Source organism: Carya illinoinensis, chromosome 3, assembly GCF_018687715.1.
Source record: "Carya illinoinensis cultivar Pawnee chromosome 3, C.illinoinensisPawnee_v1, whole genome shotgun sequence".
Lineage (NCBI taxonomy): Eukaryota > Viridiplantae > Streptophyta > Magnoliopsida > Fagales > Juglandaceae > Carya > Carya illinoinensis.
Window position 1 is genome coordinate 7,779,234 of NC_056754.1, and position 13,063 is coordinate 7,792,296.

The 13,063-nt window shown below is 38.1% G+C and overlaps 2 protein-coding genes across 5 annotated transcripts; one reads left to right on the forward strand and one right to left on the reverse strand.

Annotated features, from left to right (window-relative positions):
- Positions 1–2,242: 2,242 nt before the first annotated feature.
- Positions 2,243–7,699, forward strand: LOC122303002 (transcription factor BIM2-like). 4 transcript variants are annotated; one of them, XM_043114526.1, is made up of 8 exons: positions 2,243–2,455; positions 2,539–2,635; positions 3,900–3,969; positions 4,060–4,155; positions 5,294–5,724; positions 6,493–6,622; positions 6,903–7,014; positions 7,400–7,699. In XM_043114526.1, the coding sequence occupies exons 1-7, from the start codon at positions 2,359–2,361 to the stop codon at positions 7,011–7,013; spliced, it is 1,032 nt and encodes a 343-aa protein (XP_042970460.1). In that variant the 5' UTR covers positions 2,243–2,358; the 3' UTR covers position 7,014; positions 7,400–7,699. The 4 variants fall into 4 exon arrangements, with proteins under 4 accessions (XP_042970460.1, XP_042970461.1, XP_042970462.1 ...); XM_043114527.1 differs by having other exon boundaries at positions 7,403–7,699; XM_043114528.1 differs by having other exon boundaries at positions 7,481–7,699.
- Positions 7,700–9,012: 1,313 nt separating this feature from the next.
- On the reverse strand, positions 9,013–12,838 carry LOC122303001 (rhamnogalacturonan I rhamnosyltransferase 1-like). The gene is made up of 8 exons (XM_043114523.1): positions 11,857–12,838; positions 11,237–11,304; positions 11,052–11,140; positions 10,779–10,944; positions 10,388–10,677; positions 10,055–10,259; positions 9,811–9,968; positions 9,013–9,601 (listed from the first exon to the last, which is right to left on the reverse strand). Exons 1-8 carry the CDS (start codon positions 12,167–12,169, stop codon positions 9,355–9,357), a joined length of 1,536 nt encoding a protein of 511 aa, XP_042970457.1. The 5' UTR covers positions 12,170–12,838; the 3' UTR covers positions 9,013–9,354.
- Positions 12,839–13,063: the final 225 nt, after the last annotated feature.

Here is a 13,063-nt window from a genome sequence, read left to right on the forward strand (position 1 = left end):
CTGTTTAATTGATTTATGTTGTTTGATCATTTTATTATGCATTGTTATGGCATTGCATGGTGCATGCACGTGTGTTTGTGGAATTGTATGAAAAGCCTGTGTTTCGGCGTGAGTGGTTTTACGGGTGCGTGTGTATCACGACCCCAAGCCGGGATGGGGTATTATCCCGGTGGAGCTCCTCTAGTCACTTGGGTGCGGAATAAACTGAGTGATGTCCCCTGAGTTGTCGCTAGACGACGGGAGCGGGGGCTAGGGGTTGCTTGGCTACGAACGCGCCGGGCGCGGAACCGGGCATCGCCCTACGCACCGACTCCGTGGCCCTTCGCTGGTGAGGGCTAGAGGATGCTTGGCTACGCACGCGCGGGGCGCGGAACTGGGCATCGCTTGTTAGGTGTCACACGGGCGGTGGTACTCTGCGGTGTGGCACTGGAGCCAGGGTGTGCGGATGACCCCTAGGGGAGGTCATGGTGCACGCGGTTAAAATTGGATAATGGTTTGAGAGGCCAAATGGGACTTTTGGCGTGGTATTGGGCCAAATGGACTTTTGGCGAGATATTGGGCCAAATGTGACTTTTGGCGTGTTAGTTAGAAAGGTTGTGTGTTTTTGGGCCAAATGGGTTTTTGGCGTGTGTGGAAAACGGGTGTTTTATGGGCTTTGTGCATTGGGCATGTTTCATGCATCTTGTTTGAGTTTTATGTGTTTTTATCTGGTAGTGTTTGGGTTTTACTTACCTGCGGTACCATTCTTGGTTCCGTAGCTTTTGGTGCAGAGTTAGAGGACGAAGAGGAGGAGGCTGAGCCCGAGGATGCGGCTCCGCCGGGCTGCTGATGCTATGTTTTATATTTGTTTAAAACTGTATTTGTGTTTTGTAATATTTTATCTATGTACGTTTTAAACAGCTTGTATTACGTTAAGAAAAATTCTGGTACTTAGTTATGACTTTCGTTATCCGCTGCGTGTTCTTTCGTGCACATTTGTTGCCTTTGCACACACTTGGCACCCGTCGATAGGGTGGTGACCCGGGTTGTCACCATCCGGACGTTTCGATTTCCCCGCGTTCGAGCGTGGGGATTTGGGGGCGTCACAGTTTCTGTCAGTTTTGTAATGTTTATTTTCTATTTTTTACTGTTCACGGTCAATTTTATACTGTTTTGCACTATTTTATGCTGAAAAAATATAATTATAAGTATAATTGTACACTAATTTGTGTATTAATTTGATGTGATTGGTTAAAAAGTAGATTTTATTGTAAGTATGAATGAATCAATATTGGTATGCAGATTAGTATGCGACTTTATTTGTATATAGCAAAACTCTTTAATGCTATTTACTTACTGTTTATTTCAGTAGATGTTACCAAAATTTAGATATGAAACACACCGTTTGGACAGACAAAGCCTATGTGCCGTACAACCTTGATGAGTCTGTATCTCATCTGGGCATCCAAACTGGTCCGGTTCGTGAGTCTTAGTTCAATAAAAGACGTTGAGTTCAGCATGCTTTTGAGTTTGGTTAGAAAATGCTGAGAAACCATGGGAAGAAAACTTGGTCAGCGAAGTGTAATGGGGAAAAAGAGAGTTCTTTTTCATGAAGCTTGAAGCCCAAAAAACCTCAGTTCTTTCCCGGTACAATTACTTCACATCTTGCCTGGTGTATGCTGGTTTTACGACCACTAGGTGCTTCAATTTCCTTCCGTTTTAATGGAATAAGTAAAAGGAAGTATTGGTTTATTCTTTATTTTAAATTTTATTATTTATTGATAGAGAGGTATAAAAAGTATAATTTAACATATTATATTAAATTACGTCATTTATAAATTTATTTTTATAAAAAAAATTTAATTATTAAATTATTTCTTTTATTATTGTATTCACTGATATGATATATTTTTAATAATTTATAAATCAATTATTTAAATAAAGAATCACTTAAATATCATTCATGAATTAGTGTGGGTGGTTCATATTTCCTTTCTATATATTTAACTATCAAATGAATAAATATTGCATAATATTTTATAAAAGAGTGAAATTTATTATTAAAAAATTAATTTTTTAATATAAATTTTAAATTTTATTATTTTTTTAAAAATATTTATGAGACGGTTATTTAATTTACTGTCTTTATTTCGAAAAAAAGAAAAAGAAAAAAAACAGATCGGGTCCACTCTCAAACCGGAGCTCCGAACCCAAAACCACCCATGAACACTTGAATACAGAAACAAAAACGTCACCTGTCCAGACGATTGCTCAAACAATTCTCAAAATTACAACCTAACCGACAACGCGCACGTTAGCATCGACCCCTACTAGGGCTTATTTGTCTTCCCTGTGTCCACGTGGGTACAAGTCGCAGAGATGGTGAAGCCAGCAAAGAGCCACGACCACGACGACGAGTTCGATGATGACGACGACGAAGACGACGTTGCCAGAAACAGCTCCTGTTCTCGGATCGGTAACAGCTTTCCTCTATTTCCTATCTGTCTGTTTTTTGTTTTTTTTTTTTCTTTTTAAAAGGAGTTTAAATGTGGTTCGCAGCGAGAGGGGATGGGAAGAGCAGGGATCAGAGGACAATGGCGCATCGGTCGAAGCACTCGGAGACCGAGCAGAGGAGGAGGAGCAAGATTAACGAGAGGCAAGCTTCTTCTTTTTTTTTTAATTATTTATTATTATTATTTTTGTTTGTTCTCACTGATAAAAAAAAAAAAATTAGTTCGTTCTCTTCATAGTATATGGAAATGGCCGTGTTAGTTTGTTTCCTCGTGCTTGTGGATTCCCTGTATTAATGACAAAAATCGCATAACAGTATGAAAGAGTCATTCCCGATCCGTTATTACGATCTGAGTCTCAATCAGTGTAGTTTGGAGCCCCCGTCATGGTCCGGTGCAGCTCTGCCTGTGTCCATGACAGATAATAAAAAATAAATACTGAGAAAGTAAAAAAGAGATAGACACACAAATTTACGTGGTTCAGCATAAGTTTATTTATAGTCTCACAAAGTCTCTCATTTCTCACTATACAATAAATATCTCGAATATATTTTCTCTAGAATATCTTTGCACTGGAGCCCCTTGTCATGAGATGGAAGATGTTGAAGAATTGGTCGAAGAAGTCCCCCTAAATCGTCTAACCGTTTCCTTTTACTCTTTTCGCGTGCCCCTAGAGAGTGATGAAGATTAGCTGCCTTTTCCCTGTGTGTGACATTCTTTCTTCTCTTCACTTTCTCATTTTCCTTCCCATGTCCACCTTCCATTCCTCTTGACACATTCTCTTTTTCCTTGCCTCCTTCTTGTCTCTCGTTCATCTCTCTTTCTTTTTCTTTTAGTGACGGGACCTCTCCCTTGGGCTGGGCCTAGTAGGCTTACTTTGGGCCGTGTATATTTTATCCCCTCCACCTTGGCTTCGTAAGAAATTTAGAAACGAGAATTTTTTTTGTTAGAAAATATGGATGTCCCCGAATAAATTTACTTGAAACATAAAGATGTGCAAAATTTCACCTCGAGTAGCACATGGCACATGTTAGAAGGCTCACCAAAAGGTGCTGGCTTAGGGATGGTTGGTGCTGAAACTTCGTACTGTTATTTGTACCATTACATTTAAAGCGCTTCTCATGGGATTGTGTAGAAGACATTCCGCTAGCTTAATTTGATGTCGAAAACAGATGATCCAAGATTGGCTTCTATCTCCAATTTGTATGCAGAGAAAAAACTTTGGTTCAATTTTCTTCATAAATTTTTACTTGTAGTTTAAATGAGTAACCCTTAAATTCGGTGAACATTAGCTGAGCAATTAGTCCATAGTGGAGATTTCTTTTGCTTACAACCATTTATGTTTGTAAATTATGTTAATAGCCTTGGCAGTAATTGTTTGCTCACCTTAAAAGCTTGTTGTCGAGGCAGATTTCAGATTTTGAGAGATATCTTACCGCGGAATGATCAAAAAAGAGATAAGGCTTCATTCTTGTTGGAGGTATGCCAATTGACTGTTCTTTTTAATCATAATATTTCGTAAATTAGATCTAATTACTCGAAATTGACAAATTTTCATATTTATTTTCAGGTTATAGAATACATTCACCATTTACAGGATAAGTTAAATATGTATGAAGGACAATACAGCGGGTGGAGTTCAGAACCAAAAAAATTGATACCTTGGGTAAGCTACCGATGGTGGTCATTTGTGTGTCTGTTTTTGCACGTTCATGTAATATTATTTTGGATCACTAGATGCTTTTGCATGGCATTCTTAGTTTGTGTACTGTTTGGAGCTTTGTGTTTTTGGACACTGAATGTAAGTTATCTGGATTGAATACTGTGCAACATGGTATGTGTTGAAGATCCTGCTTGTTTGACCTGTGCCAAGCAGGTGTTTTCAACTTTACTCTTCTTCGCTAAAAGTTACGACAGAAACTTAGGTTTTGTGCCAAGCAGTGTCCCAGAGAGGCCACCAGAGAGATGTTTTGTTTTACAATGGGTATATTTGATAAGAAAAATGGAAAACTTTGAAATTTGGCTGTCCCTGCAATCAAGTAATTGGAGCGCAGATGGATCCTAGCCCTAGAGACAAACCTGCCACTGAGAAGTGGTGGTTTACCAGAGCTCTTGTACGGTCTTGTTTGTAGGGAGATGGGCTTCAGGTTTTGTATGTAGGACTAGGTTTTAATTTTTTACATTAAAAAGCCTTAACTGGAACCAAGTGTTTGCAGGGGCATGCTAAATTCAAGTTGCAGTGTCTATTTTTTTCAATGTGGGCATACCATTTACTGGTTCATTCTATTAGTTAATATGTGAGTTTTGCTATATATTTTTATGTTATATTAAATGTGTAAGGTTGAATTCGCAGTTTGCCTATGCAATTTAACTCAATAGTTTTTTTCCTTGTATTGTTTCTCTTTTGTTCTGGTTTTTTTTTTTTTTTTCCCTGAACTTTTAGATTCGGCGTCTGGTTTCTTCACTATAAAAGACTTGCAATTCTCGGTTTATAGTATCTCAAGTGATAAGTAGAGGTGTTCACATTTTACTGTAATTAATTTTCCAGAACTGGAAAGTTGAAGATTTTTCCTTGTATAAAACATGTCGCTGGTGTGGATCTCATGCTCATATGAGCTTCATGGCGTATGTCTATATGGATTGTGCGTGGTGGTTCTTTCTTGAATTAATTTGCTTGTGTTTTTCTCTACATTGAAGTCATATATTGTAAAAATGAGAAAAATTATAAGAATTTCAGGGCTTAATGATATCACAGTACGTTCAAAGGAAACTTTTTTTATGGTCCTTGCATCTGCTTGTAACAGAGAAATAATCGTGGGCCTGCAGAAAGTTTTGTGGATCATTCACAAGTTATAAAGAATGGTTTTGGCTTTGAGAATAATACCGTCCACCCAGCTTTACTTACAAATGCACAGAACTCACCAGAATCTGAATTGGGTACAACTGCGGTTTACAAGGCACTTGATAACCCCACTGGGTCAGCTACACCAGTTGCTCCTTCGAATGTGCAAATGAAGCTAAACATGTTTGATCCTGTTGTTAGGGGGGGTCTGCCTACCCAGCCCCTACAGGAATCTGTTTCTGATGCTGAAAATATGTCCTACCAGCCCCAATCCCAGTGGTGGCATGCTAGACCTTATCCAACCGAGTCTGATGTTCAAAATAGTACACTGAATGAACAGGAACTGGCTGTTGATGGTGGATCAGTTAGCATCTCAAATTCATATTCTGAAGAGTGAGCATCTGCCTATTTGCCTTTAAAAAAAAAAAAAAAAAAAAAAATTTCAACGACATTGTTGCACTGATTACCTAACATAGCTGTTTAACAAAGTCCTTGGCTTGGTAGAAATTTGTTTATATTAGTCATTTTTACTGTGATGCTAATGTGCTGGGCCATAATCACAATTTGGCAAGTTTTCTTGCTTGATTATATGTGGCAAGCTTGCTTGCCCAAGCATGAAGGTCTGAATCCAGAAATTTGAAATGAGAACATGCACATGCCCGAGATTTATCTTCAATAAGAAGGGTCTCCTCATAGAACAATATGTTGATTCAGTGTTGGTGATAACCTGGTCAATTCACTTCCTTCTAAAAGGATTCAAGAGTTCTGTTTGAATAATTACTGTGCTCCTTAGATGTGAGGGCTAATACCTGGAGGATAGGCCAGTGTTATTCTTGTCGGAATATCAGTTTTTATTGCCCCTAATTTCTGGAACTTTTGTATGTTAATGGCACTACTTGGCACTTACCTTAGATGTTAGAATTGATAGAAAGAGGATGGTACATTGTTATTTTTGTCTAGTTATATTGAATCTTCTATCCTGTTTAGTTGGGTTGCGCCCCTCTGCTTGTTTGATAAAATTGCATTACTTAAAAAAAAAATAATGATTTGATCCCCCTGCATTCGGTAGCTTTATACTCATGGCACTCTTGGGCAACGACTAGTTATATCTGAAAACTGCATTGTGTTTGCTGTTGCTGAGAGGGTTTTGGTTTTGAACAGGATTCTGAATTCACTGACCCAAGCGCTGCAATCTTCCGGAGTTGATTTGTCACAAGCCTGCATCTCAGTGCAGATTAATGCTGGTAAACCTACAAATAGCAGACTGAATGGTGTAGCATCTAATTCAAAGGTTTGTTTTTAATTGGAAGCCCTTTCTTACTACCCCTGATGCTACTGTTGCTATGAAAATGATTCCCAAATGAATATTATGGGGATATTTGTTGTATTGATACCCCTTTTTCCAAATGGACCTGAGATGACATTGGTGGGTGTCGTCCCTTTTCATTTTTATTGTGCCATTTAGTCCAGATGCTGACTTCCGGTTTTCCAAAGCTTGATGACGTGTCTGCTTATATTTATTTTTTTGATCAGTTCACATGTTAATAAAAAAATAACTTTTGTTCCTTCAGGATGATGAGACAGAGTCTTTGAACGATCAAGTTACGGGGCATGCTGTAGTTGGCAGCTGCCTTAATGAGTCTGGATTAGCTCAGAAGAGGCTAAGAACGGAAGAAAGCTAGTGTATTATTCTGGTCACCATTTTCTTCTCTTTCTGATTTATTTTTTTCCTCCTCTTTTTTGGGGTTTATTTTTTGTGCAGACCCCAAGAAGTGGGGCTTTTTGTTGGCCATTTTTGCATATCATTGTCTGTAGACGACTAGTTTACTCAGATCAACTGTACATGTTAATGCATCTTTGGTTTGTCCCAGTTGCATGGACCATCTTAGAAACGTATGGTAGTAAATTATTCAGATTGATGATTCCATGCATATATAATGAGAAGCTGCTTTCATTTTTCAATACCATTCATTTTTATGCGTTAGTTTTCTTTCCACATTCTGTATCTTTTTTCCTGCAATACGAATGTCCTCTTTTACTGTCAAATGCTGAAACATCTTTATGTTAGGAGCGGCACTTCTCTTTTTTGGTGGATTTCTCGACATGGGAGTCGGACATGTAATGTTGAATCATGTGAATATTTGATCAGGTATCCCATCCTACTGGTGTGGAACGTTTGTCTTTGTGAAATATTTGGGGTGATCCGTGTTATGTAGAGTAATGTAAAAAGAATATGTTTTAGGATAGCATGTAGTTGAGAAAACAATCAAGAGAAAATGATGGGCATCCGGATTATGTGGTGTAGAATGTTTGTAGCATAAATATATGCAATATACAACCCAGACAAGGCTGGTGATCATCTGCAGAACTACCTTTCCTTGTATTGTGTGCATTGAGAGGGATCTGCCGATCTGGTTTGGTTACTTGCGGTTTACCCGTAATGTAAGAGCTTCAAGTTTTCCATGAATGAACTAAAGACCTGAGAGAGAAACCTTGTTTTTCATGGATGGAGATGATAAAAAGCCAAAAAGACATGTTATTGTCACTTGGGGGTTTTAGTGGCACGACCTCAGAAGTTGAGGATAAAATGGTTTGTTTTCCTCTGGCCAGTGTGTGAAATATGTAATGTGCTTTAAGAATAAAAATTTTCAGGTGTTTTGACTTCCACGCCACTTGCTTCTCCAAAGTAAAAGTTGGTTGCAAACCGGTCCTTATTGTGGCAAAGAAGTTGGCAATTTCTCACAGGGTATTCCGTGCTCGTACGCTTATCGATCGCTGGCTTTTTCTCCTAAGAAATTGTTAATTTCTATGCACCCAAACGGCACTTGCAACGTCAATGTCTTCTAGGACCGACACTTCGGTTCCCACCAAAATAGACAAACATGGCGTTAGATAGTAGAAAAATACAACGTTGTAATTTCACAATACTACTTTCTAAGGCTTCCAATAAGAAAAATATTAACTTTGGTTCTATGCTGATCGAATTGGGACCCTAATCAAAGAAATTATCTATATTATTATGTGTTTTTGAAAAAAATAAAAAATAAATCAGGCAAAACATGGGTCAGAGCCTTTGCAACACAAAAATTGGACAAGCAACTGTATTGGTGTAGAGGGCTTACATTTGTCTGTAAGGCTGGAGCAGGTTGGATTTGGGAGAGTTGTTGTCGGGGAATTCGATCGAGTGGCTTGTGTTGTGTGGTGTGGTGTGGAGTTTAAAACATTTTTACTAAAAAGTGGAGTTTACTGTAAAGAAGTGAGATTTTTTCAAATGGACCTTATTTTTTTTAAAAGGGTTTGCACGAGACTTGCACGTTATTCATCGGCACTTATTAGACTAGTATGTAAACCAACTTCTTTCGTCTTTAATGGCAATAATGAATCCGTTGAAACTTAAAACTCACCACCGACTTCTTTGGCATCCGATACTATGAAGTTATAACATGTTTGATGCCTAAGACTTAAGTCGTGGGAGAAAGTCTAAAATATTCAGAATTCATGGTACGTCTTCTTGCTCAACTACAACCACTTGTGTTTGAATGATGGATTCCATCTTTAATAGTAATGAAAGTGGTTTACTTTTCTTGAATGATTGGCATTCTGAAATCCTATGGTAATCAATTCATTCACACTGCTGTATTCCACACAGATAGTTGTCCCGCCCAGGACATGCTTAGATACTGTGCAGAAGCTGAGTCTTTTATTAAAAACTGATACCTCATAAATGTACAAGAATATGAGATAGGTGGGGGAGTGGTTGTTGTAGACAAGTCTCTGCTTCTCTTTACAATCATGCTGATTTAATAATCAGCCCCAAAAATGGCAGGTTTTTCACTCTTTGACATAAATTTGATTATTCAAAATTGTGAAAATAATATCCCTAGGAACACGTCCAAAGCTCACTCCAAACTTGAATTCCACGTGTAAAAAAGAATCTCTTCTCTGTATTTAAACCACTGTAAAAAGATTGTAGATAATCATCTGTGATGAGTACACAAGAATGGGAGGCAAACATGAAAATAATCATGTGTTCCTCAATGGTTCATCTTGCAGTTGCAAACACTCGTATGGGTTGGCATAGAAATAATCTTCTTCCTTAGGTTTGGCAGGAATTATCACTCGTTTCTTTGGGCTTCCCATCCTATTGGCATGAATTTGTTTCACAACAGAAGAGAAGTCGTCCCAGCTTAATGACCCATCGTTGTATTGATCTATTAAACCAACTAGAAGCTTTCTGTCCAATAAAAGAGTCTTTTTGAATCCTAAAAACCTGAAATGAGAAAAAGCCCCAGAAAAAAATAATGTTCCCCCATCAAAGTCTGGTACTTCAGGAAAGTTTGGTAGAAAGCGTGCAGTAAAAGTTCAATCAAAACTCTGGAATTCTTTGATAAGAGGATATGGCATAGGAGGATAGACTTGGAACGAACTTATATCATAATAATAAACATAATTACCACACCTTTGGCAGCTAAATATTACCTGCGATGGCCTGCAACTACTTTAGCCATGTTTCCATCATACGTAGGAACAAATAAATCACTCTCCAGGGAAACAAGATAATCCAATGCTGCCATTTGGGATGAGTGATTCTTGAAATAACTCAGCTCTGAGGAATCCAGCAGAGTATCTTTTGTGACCTGTAGCATAAAAGCTAAATCAAATTGTTATGGCATGCATCTCCAAGTAAAATTTTGGAAGGTTGCTTATGCTGCTTCATACTGACCAAGTTAGGGAAAGTTTCCACCAAACGTGCCATCCTTCTTTCACCACCATATATATCTCCAGCAGCAATATAAATTTGAACGTTACGATCAATCCCGAGTGCACTCAATACTAATGCAGTTTCCTCAGGTGTCAAAGGGCACAAACCTTCTTGCCTTTTAAACGTGGAGTTTATAACTTTTTCCCTCCACCAGGTGTATGCATATCTAATGAAGGTTGAGTTGCCACAGTTAATAAATGAATTAAAACTTAACTTTAAAGTTTTGTACGAGAACGATTGAGACAATCACTGAAAATAATTTAAGCATAAAAAAGAAGGATTAAGAAAAGGAACCTCATTTTTGTGAGTTCTTCCACCTCATAACTGTTGCAACTATGAGTGCAGCCAGAGAAAGCCAACATATCCATTTCATATCTGAGATGAAGGACCAGGAAGGGGCCCTTCTGCCTCAATATCCTGACAATTCTTTTACCCAACTTCTCTATCTGGGAAGTAAACTTCAATGCATTGAAATTTACTCGGCAGCGTAACTTCTGAATCTCAAGAGGCAGACCATTATTAGCCAGTCGAGCATCAGTTCTATTTAAATGCAGAACTTTGTGCTTTTTCACCAGAGGAAGAATCTGTTGGAAGAGACTTTTAAAGATCAGTAGAATTAGTACAAATTGAGGGAGAAGCTTTGAAGCAAAAGTTTGATCCCAGCATTAAGTACTCATGAACCTACCTGATCAAGGTAGTAGGACATGTTAGACCAACTAATGGGTGGCAATGAATATAACTTTCGCTTTTCAAATCTTCTATTGAGCCTTGGTGGTAACTCCTTCACTATCCGAACCTCATCTCTCAATGATTTAATAAAATGATTCACATCAAATATGTCATGGAAGTCACTGCCACATTAACAGGACACTCTTAGAATAGAGGGCAGTCCTAAACCAAAAATCTAGACGTTTATGAAGAGAGAATTTATCCATGTTTGAAAGGACTACCAACCTACCTCGGGTCATGCCAGAAGGAGGTTTTATCCAGCTCTGGAACAATAAGTGTGACATTTAAGTATCTGGCAATGGTAACCATGTCGCATATCTGCAGAGAAGATCCAGAAGTGAGACACGAAAAAAGGTGGACACATTTGACGGTGATAGAGATTAATTGTAATGGAAGTAGCAGGTCACAACTCACTGCTGCTCGCATTTGGTTTAGGCCTCCATTGCAGGAAACCCGAAGATAACCATTGTTCTTATAAATCCCTGCAAATGAGAATTATCAGATTCTGAAGTACTGATAGATGAATTATTAAATCCCAACTTCACATCGGAAAAGAAAAGATAGGAAAGAAAGAAAGCTCATCATAAACAGTAAAAAAAACACAAAATCAACTACGGCAAAACATAAAGCTGAATCAACTAGAAAATTGTCTTGCGCAGGCTATTTGCTGACTATGGTGCATATTACGAGAACAGGTGAGACAAGGCAATTGAGAATTTACAAGAATTCAGCAGTTATCTTTTCTAGATTTGCATCCCTACGAACAAGTAAAAGACACAAGTTATTGAACTTAAAAAACGATGGATTTGAAAGTAATATACAGAAAAAATTTACATTGAAGGTGCATGCAATGACAGAGTTCAAGAGAGCAAGATTGAGCTGGGAAAACGCCAAACAACAAACGTAAGAGACAGCTAAAACTGAAAACTTTACTCAGCAGCAGATTATAACTTAAATTAATTAGATTGTTCATCAAACGTCTAATATAAAAGTAAAGAAAGCAACTGAGGTATACTTTCAAGCCCAACACTCACTTTTTGGTGGGGAAGCAACTTTGATCGGAGCAGCAGGCAATTCAGCGTGCAGAGGCAATTCTGAAGGGCTGAAACAAGAAGGCCAACCCTTTAACACTCTTGGCCTCCACAGCTCTCCCAAGGTCATTAGCTGAGCAACACAAGCACAAATCAACATAATTGTTATCACCCGAATTACAAACAGCTTCATTCGAGGCCTCAATACCATCAAACTCTTCGACTTTCCGACCCTCACCTCACTCCAAAACTTGAATCCCATCTCGCACTCATCCCTATAACTACGCTTCCCATCATAGCCAGTCACTTTGCACATGGTAACTCTTCCCCTCCAACTCAAACTCACCCACTAATTCGAACAGATTTTTTTTTTTTTGCTCTTCAATGTTTCTACAACTTTGAATTCACTGAATGCTTCAGTGCCAAAAAGTTGACTTTAACACAATGGTATGAACTTGCCACTCAAATTGGTGGTCTGAAATGTCTTTTAGTACAAAACTGGGAAACAATGACTATTCTAAGCACATGGTAACCGTAACACAAGATATGCTCTAAACTTGATTAACATAAATAATCAAAGCTTCTTGAAAGTCTAAAACTTCCCTCGATCCTTGAAAACTTTTAGCATTAAAGAAACCAAACTCAACCCTTTATAACCATAAACTTAAAGCTTAAATGCACCAACTGTGTCACCATCTCATTCTGTCCCACCGCACCGACCATGACAATCTGAACCAAAACCAGAAAAGAAAAGAAAAAATAATAATATGATTTGGTTTCAACCAAAACTTCACTGAGAAACTACTTCTGGCACAATCTTATATATCCGAATAAGTAGCAGCAGATTTCCCATGAAGATTTCATGCAGTATCCCGCCAAGATTCTTCGGAGAACAGGTCGAAGTTTGTTGAGAGGAGACATAACAAAGAGGTAGATATCGGTCCTAAGGCTATAAACCTCAGAACTGAAAACCCAAAAGCCTGTAATTGAGGCGCCAAAAGTGTTCCATCTACCAGGAAGAGACGTAAAAAATTTTAACCGTACCATATGACACTTCTTTGTATCGTCATAATCATACCATTTCTTTCGGTTATTTTTGCCTTCCTTTTTCCTCCTCCTCGTTATTTTTCCTTCTTTTTTTACATACGTACGTGCTTGTTTCTGTATATACAATATACATCCTCTTCTGTATCAAATATATATATATATA